The 13,559-nt window shown below is 40.9% G+C and overlaps 2 protein-coding genes across 2 annotated transcripts; both read right to left on the reverse strand.

Moving 5' to 3' along the window:
• Positions 1–477: 477 nt before the first annotated feature.
• chrna9a (cholinergic receptor, nicotinic, alpha 9a) lies at positions 478–6,114 on the reverse strand. Its single transcript, XM_076030241.1, has 7 exons — positions 5,830–6,114; positions 5,593–5,738; positions 3,498–3,652; positions 3,204–3,384; positions 1,952–2,303; positions 1,182–1,714; positions 478–1,095 (listed from the first exon to the last, which is right to left on the reverse strand). Exons 1-7 carry the CDS (start codon positions 5,873–5,875, stop codon positions 925–927), a joined length of 1,584 nt encoding a protein of 527 aa, XP_075886356.1. The 5' UTR covers positions 5,876–6,114; the 3' UTR covers positions 478–924.
• Positions 6,115–8,577: 2,463 nt separating this feature from the next.
• rhoh (ras homolog family member H) lies at positions 8,578–12,266 on the reverse strand. The gene is made up of 2 exons (XM_076030573.1): positions 11,976–12,266; positions 8,578–10,716 (listed from the first exon to the last, which is right to left on the reverse strand). Exon 2 carries the CDS (start codon positions 10,320–10,322, stop codon positions 9,735–9,737), a length of 588 nt encoding a protein of 195 aa, XP_075886688.1. The 5' UTR covers positions 10,323–10,716; positions 11,976–12,266; the 3' UTR covers positions 8,578–9,734.
• Positions 12,267–13,559: the final 1,293 nt, after the last annotated feature.

Genomic DNA, 13,559 nt, shown 5'->3' on the forward strand with positions numbered 1-13,559 from the left:
GAGTTTTAAAAACAACAAAGTGATTAACAGTTATCTGTATGGCACACACACTGTGTGACGTATTCAGTTGTCTAACAAAATATTTAAAGCAAGTTCGTTTTAAAGATGTGTACTTAATTAGATGAAAAATGTATTTTATATCCACAGACAAAACAGAAATTGGCAGAAGGTAGTATCATGTGAGCACAATCTAGAGTTGTTCCACAATTCAAACGGTGACCACCTTCAGTTCATCTACGTTCAACAGCGGGCCTAACAAGTTGAACTTAAGTCAACAAAGAGCACAATTGCATCCACAGTTATTCTACTAAGTGAATGCTAATGCACTTAACTTAATTTTTAATAGGAATGGAAATACAGTGTTAAAACAGTGGATATTAAAAAATTGAAGTGTGGCTAAGTGTAAACATTTCCTTCAGTCAAATGCATTTGTAGCTTGCTGGGACTGGCATGCCATGATTGAAAGACACATTGAGCTATTTTTAAAGCATTTGCTTTTATTGTGTGTTAAGAGTCTGGACAACAGCATCACCTGAATGCCTACAACATATTGTAAGTAACGTAATGCCTATGGTTGGGTGTCTGGCTGTCAGCTCATCAATAATACAGAGTCCATGCATGTTCAAGGCGAGACCTAGATTGTCTTACCACTCCACTGCATGGTCACACACGCAAGTACACCTGATAGAAACTAAAAGGGCGACTGCAGTGAACTGCAATCAGCCACTTCAGTGCATTTTGTCCTCATAAATACAATTTAAAAAAAAAACACATACACAAGCAACACACAATGCTGACGCACCACCCACATTGTCTTACAGTTTTGATTTGTGCACTGCTACACTGAGGTAAAAATGAGGCAACTCATAAAAGGTCCAGCAATAAAGAAACAATGCTATACCATCACAGCAGGAGGACAAAACATCAAGATGCCTTCGCGATGATGAGAATGCTCATGAGGAAGACCATGATGAAGAAGATCCACATGAAGAACCTATCCATCACCTTGGCCACTTTCTTCCACTCTGCTGCCTTGACGCACGTGGCTCTCTGCTCGCGGAAGCAGTTGGCGATGAACTGGACATTCTTCACCACCTGAGGAACAGACTGACCCAGGTTAAGTGAAGCTGAGAATTTGTTGATGAGAACGGCATGGAGGTGAAGTAAAAGGAAGACAGCACCTGATTGTGTTGGACGCTGGGGCAGCAGCAGGGGCATGCTGGGACTTGAAGTTTCTCTGAGGGGTAGAGCAGCGGCTCCTTCAGGCCTCCATTCAAGTGCTGCAGGTTCGTTGGGCGGGGCGCAGGCGCCTGGTAGTCCAGCTCGTCCCTCCTGATATGGTGGTACTGCCGTGTGGATGTTCCCTGATGCGTCCTAGATGCGTGGTTGTTGTGGTTGGCGTTGCCGTTGGCCTGGTTTTTGTTGTGATGATGTATCCCATGGCCATTGCTGTACTTGTGTGTGTCATCCAGGTACGGAGAATTATCCATTAGAGGCTCGTCAGGGTACAGCGGGGTCCTGTCACTCTCTGGCGTAGTGCAGTTCTCCCCCACCTCATATACAAAGAATATTTTGGACATATAGTCAATGATGAGCACCTTGGCCCAGTGAGGTACTGGCTTGGCTTCAGCCCCGCAGAAATGAATGTTCATAATGAAGATGGTGAGAGAGGTGGAGGCTGTGATCATGGTCATGGTGGCTATGTAGTACTTGCCTATACAGAAGGACAAAGGAGACGACTGAGAACTAGGAGAAAACATATTCAGACACTTTCATGTCTTGGCTCTTAACTTATTTGCACAGTTCTGGAATTCTTGCCATTGTGACATCAACATCCACAGATAATTTTGTGTCCGAGTCTCCACAAGACCAGGATGAAGATTCTAAAAACGTTTTTAATGTAAAATCTGTAATCTTTTCATTGTTCAAGTAAAGCCAAATGCCAACGTACCTATGTAGGGCATGCTTTCTGCCGGAGGCATGCTCTCAGCCACCAACAACTGGAACACTGTGAGTGCCAGCAGCACTGTCACCCCCAGGGAAACCTTCTCTCCTGAGTCGGCTGGCAGGTAGAAACCCAGTGGGGCCAGGAAGGAGATGAGGAAGCAAGGCAGGAGCAGGTTGAAAATGTAGAAGGAGGAGCGACGCTTCAGCAGCAGGGTGTAGGTTATTTCAGTGTACGGGTCGGAGCAGCAGCCATACAGCTTTACGTTTTTAACTGCCGGCATGCCGTGACACTCCCACTCTACGTTCTCCACAAAGTCAGACAGGTCTCCGCTGTCCATTCCCAGATTTATGTCCACCTATGCAACAAAAACATTAATAAAAAAAAAAAAAACATAGACAAAAAATTACAAAGCAGTCAGAAGAACCCCAATGTTGTTTTAAGCCATGTGGTGTTGGACAGCAGTGTTAAGTCAGAGAGAAGACTGGCAGGTTGTAGTATTTTATCCATCACATATTTATCACATTTTATACATGCAGAATGCTATGCTACAGTTTGCCCTGTCCCAAATGGTTGCAGCAGCATAGCAGATGGTAAATGAGGAGGTGATAATGGACTCTATGATGGCGATTGGCATCATAGATCGATTGGCAAATTTTTCAGCTTCCAGAAGAAAGTTCATCCTCCACAGCACTTTCATCTATTTGATGATAGAGCTGCTGTTCAGCTCCCACGTGAAGTCCTGGTTGTCATCCCACTGATAAATCAGAAGGATTCCACTGTGTTAGCCCAGTCATGCAGAGGGGTGGATACGTTCTTACTGAAATCCACAACCAGCTCCACCAGCCTCAGAGCATTAAGCACCAGATTCTTCTGACTTCAAGTCACCAGATGGTTGTTTTTTTCAATTTAGCTTGTCAACTACCAATGATAAATAATAAATGATAAATAATAAATATAAATAATGTAAATAATAAAGAATCTAATCAAGACCAGAGTGAGTTAAAAACCCTCTGTAGCCTACATTGTGCACAATGTATGCAATAAAAAAAGTGCATCAGTGGATGTTTTTATTCGTGGTAACAATTATCAGAACACAGCACGGTTGGTTAGAATTTAAATACCAGCATCAGGTTGAAAGAAGGTTTCTTAGGTCAATTGCAACAGTGCAGTGCATGAGTCAACCCTTTTCGGAGTTATTCAGCCATGACTGCTGGGATACTAGGATACTCTCGTTCATTCTCCTGCTTTGACATACCTGGTTGCCATTGTAGGTCCATGAGCCGAAGGTAAGGTTGCACTGCTGCCAGTCAAAAGGGAAGTAGGAGACGTCCACCACGCACGTGCTCTTAGTGATTGCAGGCGAGTCCCATACGATCTCCCCGTTGTAACGCAGCTTCACATTGGTACTGGAATCACCGGCAGACTCCTCGTCCGCTCTGCATTAAAATAAAACATGTATAACCCTTTTATGCAGTAACTGCTCCATTTCAGGAAGACTATGAAAGACTTTGTCCACATAGACTTTTTTGCTCTGCGTCCTATCACTGACTTGTTGTAGAGGACAATGTCTGGTTTCCAAACCAGGTCGCTGGGGATGTTTATCATCTCCAGGTTGTCATATTCTTCCTTATCCCACTTCAGGTACGCATCGTACCACACCTGTCTGATCCACAGATATGTGGTCAACACCTGGTTCCTCTCATCCTGCACACATTCACACACATGGAACACATGATAATAATGATATCAGTATTTACAATAGTGAGGCTTCATTACTTAACTCAATCTATCGGGACATAAAGCCCCCATGTAGAGCTATGAATGAAAGGAAATAGAAGATGCTCTCCATGTGCTTTGTCACAGTTTGGCTCTTGGGACATGAGCTCACAGTGTCAGAGAAGTGTTCACAAAACTTTCATGAAACTGAGTGTTGAAAGAAAAACAAATGTATGTCATTCAAGTAGACAGGTAGCAAGACGTAAATACACTGGGTGTCTAATTTATAATTAGAATCAGAATTACTTTATCCATCTCTTGAAACTACTCAATGTGTACGAGTAGAACTAGAGAGCAAAAGTATTCAAAAGGGCATTAAGGAATTGCAATAAGATAATTCAAGTAGAAAACAAAAATAGCTTGTTAATGTGGTTCTGTTATAATTTCAGTTTAACTGACTGGTCATTTCACTGTCGAAAAATATCAGCAGGTCTATTATAAATCTAAATCCTTGTCAATTTAACTCTTATTCTAATGAATGTTTTGGTTGAATCAAACACTGTTTTATAAGTAAACCAACGTTACAGTTTTGAAATTACCATGAAGAAAACTCTCTGTCACTGTTTTGCAGTGTGTTGCAGACAGAAGTGAAACTGAAATCATAACAAATAAAGTTTTAGTACCCAAATTCCTAAGTATTGTTTTCCCACAGTTAGTCTTGGTATCTCATGGGCACTGTCAGCCCTGATTAACTTTAGTTTGTTTGCTCACAAAGTCGGTCCTGCACTTTCAGAACCAAAAGCAGGAAGCGAACTACGACACAGTGTATTGTGGGTAAAAGCAACCTTAACAAATGCGAGTGAGTTTTGTAGCCTCAAGAAATAGTTCATGGTCGGATGTGGCATAGGGTACAGAGTTGCCAACCTTTCCTTAAAATAAAATACAGTAGTCCTGTATTTGACAATGAAATTGTGCGTCCCATTTTGAATGGATACGGGACGGGGTTTGTCCCGTATTTCTGAGTTGTTTTGAAAAATTTATTTTCGATGCAAACTCACGTTCATTTCTATAGAGTTTGCATTCAAAACCGTAATCTATGTAGCTGCAGGCAATATCATTGCCCAAACCATTCATAAGAACTGCATACTGGCTACATCGCTATTGTAGCATGGGCTATGAATCAGGATCGCGTGTTCTTTTCAGCTTTATTTATTCATTTGCTTTGTGAAAGCCATCCATCCTGCACTTTATTGATTGTTGTGTAAAAATATGTTAAAAGATTTCAATACAATTTAAACATTCAGCTTATTTATAAAGTCTATTGGGAACAAAGAACTTCAAACTATGTGAACCATATTCTTTTTTGAAACCCTATTTTAAGTTATGATTTAGTACTACTGGCGAGGCACTGGCCTGTGATGGCCATGGCCCCGAGCACTGCGGGAGGCATCCTTTATTTTTTGGAATGAAAGTTGGCAACACTACATAGGGATGAAGTGAAAGCTCTTATAGAAATGTGTTCAAATGAAAACTGTATCAGAGCTGCTAGTAAGGACTCATAAGAACAAGGAAGTATTTTCAAACGAATTAGTGGGAAAGCCGAGCTCTCTCTCACACACTTGTGAAGTAGAGCAGTGTCACACAAAGGTGACAACAATGTGTTAAAAAGAACAACACTCGATATGTTTTGAGAAGTTGCAGTAGACGAAGTCACTGTGAGCAGAAGAATCAGCTGTTTTGTTTTTGAAGATGTGGGCTTCGTTTTGCCATAATGGAACCTAAAATTAACCAAGTCTAAGTAGTTAAAAAAAATATATTTATTGAGCTGTAAGTAAATATTAATCAACTAGAAAAAATATGGTTACATGATGTGTTCATGGTTTTAAATTTGGTAATTGTTAATTTATGTTTTGACTTTGTCTACTCACCATGTCTTTGATCTGTGACAGTGTGATCTGGAGGGAGACATTTAAGGCTTCGTCTGTGTCTTCGACAGGTCTCAGGGCGTTGGAGTAGTCCTCCATCAGGTCGTTCAGAAGTTTGCGGGCATAGTGACCCTGAGCACAGTGAGACACTGAGGGACAGAAGCAACAGGAGAGCAGAAAACAAAAGTGTAAGCTTTGGAAAACACGCCAAATATGTGTACAGATACAAAACAAACTGACCTTGCACCAAGAGGCTGATCCAAACCATCAATACTGCCTTCCTCATTTTCAACCCGTCACTGCTGTGGGATCAATTATTTAGAGTATTCGCCGGGATTATCGGAACCAGAGCGTCATTCTGTTCTGATCTGCATCGAGCCCATGCAGAGGCAAAGCGAGGGGAGACCACAAAAAAAGGTCTCAAAATCTTACATCCTGTCTGAAGCTCTGAATACTTCACTAGCTGTTAGTTGTAGTTCTCCTCAGTTACTTTGTCTGTGTGTGTGTGTCTGTGTGTGTGTGTCTGTGTGTGTGAGCACTGCTCTGGAACACGACCTGGCGCTATCGCTCACTTATACAGGTACACAGGTAGGCTGCAGTATCACATAGCACACAGACTTTAGGCGAAATATAACGCCTGCAGCCCTTGTGTACATGATCACAAGGTGCTGTACAACACACACACACACACACACACACACACACACACTGAAACATACTGCATTACACAGCGAATGACACGTGTCAGTCACATACATTGACACTCTTTTAGCAACGCCCAGGTCATCCAGTATGTAAGCAACTTTACTGCAACTGTACTTTATGGGAACGAACACACAGATCTGGTACGATGTTATAGCCTTTTAACATGAAGGTGTCAAATCTGTGGGGTGGTTGGAGATCTTTCCATCCTTCACTTCAGTGGCCTTCAGTGAAAGACCACCTGAGTGAAAGGCAGAAAGATGACATTTATTAGAAACTTCCTGACTACTGGAACATTAGTCAGCAGTACAAAGACAATGTCTTTCCATTGATGACGTGTATCTATTTCACTGTCAAGGAGTTATTCAGACATGGTAGAGTTATGGTTTTTTTTGTCCAACATTCTCAAGCTTTGTGCAGTGAAAACTTGCTCTTTTGACATTGTTGCTATTTCACAGCATTTGGGGAAATACCAAAACCATGTATTTTTCTTGGTTTCTATTCCATTACAATCAATTTCTTCAATTATTTTTTACAAATGACAAAACTAGTTTTAAATTTATAAAAAGTAATGCCTGTAGCGTTATCAAGGAGGGCAGTGCGTCTTTTTAGATCTACAGCTTTTGAATATTTCTTGGTGCGTCTTAAGTCAGTGCCTGTAGTAGTGAAGATAGTCGAGCTCCGTTTGTCAAAGCATTGTCTATTAAAATAGAAGGGGGCCTATGTCTCAACATTCATCCTGTATCCACTAACTATAGCAAGAACTATGTCTGAGTCCAGGAGTGTTCCAGCTGCTGGAACACAAATGAACTGGAGAGGATAAAGGAGAAGCCAGTCAACTGAACTGTTTCTATTGAACAATTCCACCATAGGGCCAGGTTTTGAAATTGTTGCACTTTGTGTAAGTCTATGTCGTTTTTCATGGGTAAAACACACTCACATTGTATTAGTGCAACAACATTGCAAACCATTTAAATGTTACTGGCAATGTTCTCCGTTTTACCAATTTTCTTCTGGGTGCTGCTCATGGAGATACAGCATGTCAATATGTCACTGAGTTTCTGTGGTGGTGAGCTTGCATCGACCAGGTGTTTCCTGTGTGTCTGTGTGTGCGCGCATGTGTGAGAGACAGCAAGAGCGAGAGAGAGAGAGAGAGAGAGGGAGAGAGAGAGAGAGAGAGAGAGAGAGAGAGAGAGAGAGAGAGAGGGAGAGAGAGAGTTCACGAGCCTGTAATGAATTTGTGCATAGTGCTGTGAGGAAAGCTCTTGTGCAGCACAGTTAATTCAATTTTAACACAGTGGTCTGCATACATAGTGTAACTGAGGTCAATTTATTAATAATCATCTCATATGTTAAAAGTATTTGCATATGTGCTTGATTCTGAAAAAGAAACTTCACAGTCACTGATGACTCAAAGCCCAGATGGCCCACCCCTCTAAAGAGGATGAGTCAAATACCAAGAAACAAGTTTCACTTTGGGCTACCTTAACATTTTTTACCTTCTTGCCTGCCGTGACTTGTCAAAGTATCTGCAGTTAAAAACGAACCAGGATAACACAACAGAGGTTTGTGTAAAGTCAGAACAACCCCTACCCACTGGCTGTGAAGTGGCTCTGCTGAGAGCTCATCTGTGCACAGAGTACGTGTGAGGGAGTAAAGGAGAGTGAGCCATTCAGAGGGCCAAGGATATGACAATGTGGTAGATGCGGGATAGACTCTGAGCGAGAGCTGTAATTGGTAGGCTTTAATTTGAATATAGGGCTATAATTTAATAATTTTATATGGGGAGGATGAGCAGACCAGATGAGTTTTTGCAACAGGGTTCATTTATATGCACATTTAATAGTTAGGACAATTGTTCTTTTGTAAAACATTTAATATTATAATGCAAGACATCAGAGATTATTTAATGAAATACTCACATTCACATCCTTGAAATCTGTGAGTGATTTTTTTCGTTTGGGGTCCTAAAGACCCCAGCAGGGTTTGCAAGGCTCTGACTATTCCCTGTATGCAGACTTGATTCTATCTTAGCGCATGTTTAATGTCGCCGGTGTATATGTGTTTTAGAGACTGTGTGCAGGGATGTGGTTAACTGTTTTCGAGCATATCCTTGAAAAACCAAAGCGTACCCCTCATCCTGAGTAGCAATGAACATCACATGAAGAGCAGGAGGTGCGAAGGGGCGAGGAAGAACTCGTCTTAGCTCTTCACTGGTCGCAGGCTGTCAGTTTTGCGCTGCTGTTGTCTTGAACAAAAAGAATCTTTGAATAGGGTCATTTTCCTCTCGTTTTTATTTTCTAATGGCATTTCCACAGAGGCAGATATGTCCTCAGACACACAAAAACACAAATGTTACCATCAGCAGAATTTTTTTAGGCACGTGTGGGTCGTAAAACATGTGCACACACAAGGTTGCAGTGAAAGACCAATCAATTTTAATTCATTAGATATGTTTTAAAATCCACTCACAAATTTATAACCAAAAAAAAAAAAACATACAATATTTTGTGTTTAATAGAACAACAACACGAAGTGAATGGAGCTTAAATCTCCCATATCAGTCTTTATATTAAATGCAGAAGGGCATGGAATACATATAAGATAAATATTTTGCAGGTTTTGGTGTTTTAGGTGACCTGCATTAAAAATGAATTTTTGAAATTCCAAAAACAAAACAAAACAGATTCACAAGTAATATCTAATATATTTTTGAATGGACAGAATTTTGAATGGACAGAATTGTTTTTTAATGATCTTCTTCTACAGTCCTAAATAATCAGCACAATCCACTTTGACTGGGCCGATGCCCAGATAAACATTTCAAAATAAAATTAATAGATTTTGCAGTTAAAAAATTGTATATTATTTAGCTCAATGGGAATATCTTCTTTTTCATTCAAGTATTACAATTGTTATCCACGCTACAGCTATACATTATTTTATTCTCAGAAATAGAGGCCAAAGCTGCATAACTTTTCTGATTCTTCTCTTTGAATTGTCGTTAGACAAAGGCTTTGTTTTGTGTGGCACAAAATTTAACAATAGACATGCATTTAAATCTCCAGTTAAAGCATAAAACTATAAAAACTGTTCATCAGATGTTAAGTATCCATTCTGAAAAGATTTTAAATACATTAATTAAAAAAGGACGACAGTACTCAACCAAAAACACATCTATGTACATTTCGACAAACAGACCAGAAGAATTAAACACAAGGAATGTCTTTCACTGGATGACAGAGAGGTGTCATTGCCTCTATAGACGAGATAGGACACAATGACATCAATGTTTTCAGACTCTCAGCTTCAGTGATAGAAATGCCTGAATCTAAAAAAAAAGAGAACACTCGCTTCCTAAAGCTGGACTCCCAAAAGGGATGCAAGAGACTTTTGCTGAGGAAAGTCCCAATGAAGGCTTCGGCTGCCTACCGCGTCGAAGGTCAGAAGACTTTGCACTGGTTAATGCCAAACAGCTGGCGCCTGGCGTGCTTCTTGTGCTTCTTCACGGCCAGCCGCACTGCGTACTCAAACACCTGCTGCACGCCGCGGTTGCTCAAGGACGAGCACTCCAGGTAGCCCTTGGCACGAATCTCCTGCGCCACTTCTCTCCCCTCTGACGCCGAGATGCAGCTGCTCTGATAGGCTCCGACCTCCCGCAGGTCAGTCTGGGTGGCCACCAGCAGCACGGGCGCCTTGGGCAGGTGGTATCGAATCTCATGGATCCACTTGTTCTGGACGCTGGCGAGAGAGTTGGGGTTGGCCACTGAGTAGCAGATAAGGACGATGTCGGCCTGCTGGTAGGACCTGGGCCTGATCTGCTTGAAGTTGTCGCTGCCCGCCGTGTCCCAGAGGCCCAGGTTGATTTGCACACCGTCCATGTACACCTCCACCCCGGTGTTCTCGAACACCGTGGGCCTGTACGACTCTGGGAAGGTCTCAGAAGTGAAGCGGACCAGTAGGGCCGTCTTGCCCACGGCGCTCTCCCCGACCAGGACGCACTTTACCGATATGTCTGTGATGCCGTTCATGGTTCCCTCTACAATTTGACCAGGACACGATTCAGGACTCTGTGTTGTGGAGCTTTGTCTTCGCGTTGCTCTTCAGGGTTCACAGAGGAGGCCGTGGTGGAAAGCAACTCCGAGGGAAGGGAACTCCATTCTTTGAGGGGTCAACAGGACATTCAGTGGGTTGAAGGTTGAGTACAATGTTGCTTCTGAAAAAGTTGATATTTATATAGAGTCTGCACTTCACTCAGTCCTTATCCTCAATATGCAAAACCTTTGTAGGACTATTCGGCCTCAGCTTTAAGGTCTTGTCCTTCAACTCTCTGGTGTCAGTGCTGTGTTCACATTCCTGTCGCTCTCGTCGAAGAGTTCTGGCCTTCTGTCCGAACTGGGCCACAGAGCAGAGGAAGGAACTCTGCTGCGAAAGATACATAAAAAGACGCCTTGTTACGATCATGAAGCGTTAGCATACCGTTAATCGTCAAACGATTTCAAGCAAATCAGAACATCAAATTGTGGAGCAAGTTGATAATTTAACCTTGTGGCCCATTTTATTAGGTTGATGGATTCCTTTCCTCTGGTTTATAGTTGAATGCGAGAGGGAAAGTAAATTAAGACGATTAAAAATAAATATATATCGTTCGAAATTGTAAAATTGTAAATGTAAAATGTGTTCCTGGTCGAGTTTGGGTTCTGTATTGAACTGATAACATCATCTTCAGTTTTTTGTAAACATTAAAGATTTAACAGAGAAAAGTTCATGTTTAATTGTAAAACAAATGTTTATCATAACTAATACGAACAATACGGAAGTAAAGATTTTTGTTTGGTGTGACTCGATATTGACAGTATATTTAAGATTGTGCCAGCAAAAGGCTCATTTAGATATTTTCTTTTTGCTTGATGCATACTGTGTGATTGACCCTAGTCCCCCTCCATCCCCGATCTCCCCCATGTATTCTGGTCATAAGCATTTCCTAAGCTGCAATAAAAGAACCTCTGACTGAAGGAGCCCACTGTGACAATGTGATGTTTTTTAAGTTTTAAATTATCATCAAGATCCACCACTGAATTCTTTAAATGTTTCTTGTTGTACTTAACTGACAGTTTGCTTACTGTTAGAAAAACAAGAAAAACAAAAACAGGCAAACAAGGATTGTCGTCATGATTGCCTGTCATGGCGACACCGTCAACCAAATGGAAAGACCTCCATTTCCATCACGTAAGTGGCACGCTTTCATCATTTTTTCCCCCCACGTCTAACAATTCTGGATTGTTTCCCTAAAAACTGTCATTGTTTCAAACTTGGTCTTCAATTTCTCAAAGGCAGCAAATGAAGTAAACAGCCAAACGTGTCTTGTAATGTATGTATTGAATATGAGGTGGAGAGACATTTTGTTCAATTAATTAAATACCATGTCAATGCATTCATATGTATCCTCACGGGAGTGTACAGTGTGATCGTATTTGACACTCAAAATAATATTGAAAAGAAGAATTTGAAGGCTATGACATTAAACACATTTAAATGTATCAATACACGATACTTCCTCAAATACAGAAGGGCATAATACAATTCAAATAAAACATAATAAAACTATAAAATATAAGCTTTTACAGCTCCCTCAGACAAAAACGTAAGAAGCGTCGAAACATAAGAAAATTTTAGGCGTTTACCTTCCTTGCCAGTGTGCTCAAGCTTCGCAGCCGGATGCTTGTGCCGCCTTCCGAGGCTTTGACTTTGTCAGATGGAAGAGTTCTCAGGCTGAAGGCCAAAAATGTTCCAAATTTACTGTGAAATTAGGATTGTCAAACATCGACATTGTCCAAGCCTGCGTTACTCTGAAAAAGAATACAATAAAATCATCAACGTCGAGATGACGTCTTTGACCTCCGGCTGGCTGGCTGAGCAGAGAAGGGAAGTGTTCAAAGATGACGACTAGAGGAGCGCGAGTAAGACATATCCGCTGATTGTGGAGAGAAAGTGTCACCTCCCCCACAGCTGCTCCGCTTCAACACAGGCCTGTTTCTTCTGCACAATTTTTTTTTTTAACTTTTATCTCTTCTCTGGCACAGTTGGTCCTGGTTAAAGATTTTAGCAAACACAGGAGTATGACACAACTCGGCTGTTTTAAATAGTACATAACATGGAGCACAAAAGTTTGTTTTTTGTAGCAATTACAAGATATTTTTTCTTTTAGGCTTGGCAGCTTAAATGCGTTTCATTTGCCTCAAAAATCATTTAGAAAAAAATAGAAAAAAGGAAGAAAAAAAAGGTTGCCGTAGAGATCAAAGTGGGATAAAACTGTTCGATACTACTGTTAAGTGGCAGCAAACATGAACTGTTTTGGCTGTTACTTGTATGTAATAAGTGCTGACTTATTGACGACAAAGCTGCATTTTGAGGGCAATAGCAACAGCTGTGTCGGAACCTTTATGTGCTGGAAACTTTGTAATTTATTCCATCTAATTTTCTATAAGGACTCTTCCTGCGACCAGGTCCACAGCAGACTTTCCCCACGATCCTTAAAACAAAGTCCAAGTACATTGCGGTCAAGTCAGTGTCCCGTTAAGGTAAGCAAATTCAAACAATATTCCACAAATGTTTTTGAATGGCTGTTTTCATATTTTTTGTACACTTTTTTTACTTTAGATTGTTTCATCTTCCATTAAAAGCTGCATCATGCCGTTATAGTGTTTTTTGTTAAATGGCACAAAGGGTAGATTTCTGGAACTGTGAGATTTTAAAAAATATGCTTTCTGAACGGTTTAGAAAGCAAAATAAGTAAGACGCAGTTTACTCATTTTTGGGTTGATGCAAAACAGGAGAAGCTTTCTCTTTTTCGCAGTTGACTATCAGATTCCAAATCTAAAAAAAAAAAAAAGGAAGAGAAGACGTAATATTATCCAACTAAAACCACTTTGCTTTGAAACACATTTTGATGCCAGAAGAAGTTTATACCTGGACAGGCCAAGATGGAATGTTTCCCTTCTCTGTTTAGATGTATTTGACACACGTTTCACCCATGTGCCAGATTTCAGATGGCAGCGATCCATCTCAGTTGCATTGTTTAGTTATATTTTCTGATGCACTCTAAATGTAAGATCACTTACAAATGTCCATGTCGAACACAAACTAACTAAATGTCATTTGTCTTTGATTGATGCAGTGGAATTTTGCTTTAGTCATGAGGCATCCGTTGCTCTGAAGGAATGTCCTGCTTATTGTGACAGCTAACCTTTGTAAAAGAAATCATGCGA

Source organism: Nelusetta ayraudi, unplaced genomic scaffold (assembly GCF_046127955.1).
Source record: "Nelusetta ayraudi isolate G7.1 ecotype Tasmania unplaced genomic scaffold, CSIRO-AGI_Nayr_v1 ptg000004l, whole genome shotgun sequence".
In the NCBI taxonomy this organism is placed as follows: domain Eukaryota; kingdom Metazoa; phylum Chordata; class Actinopteri; order Tetraodontiformes; family Monacanthidae; genus Nelusetta; species Nelusetta ayraudi.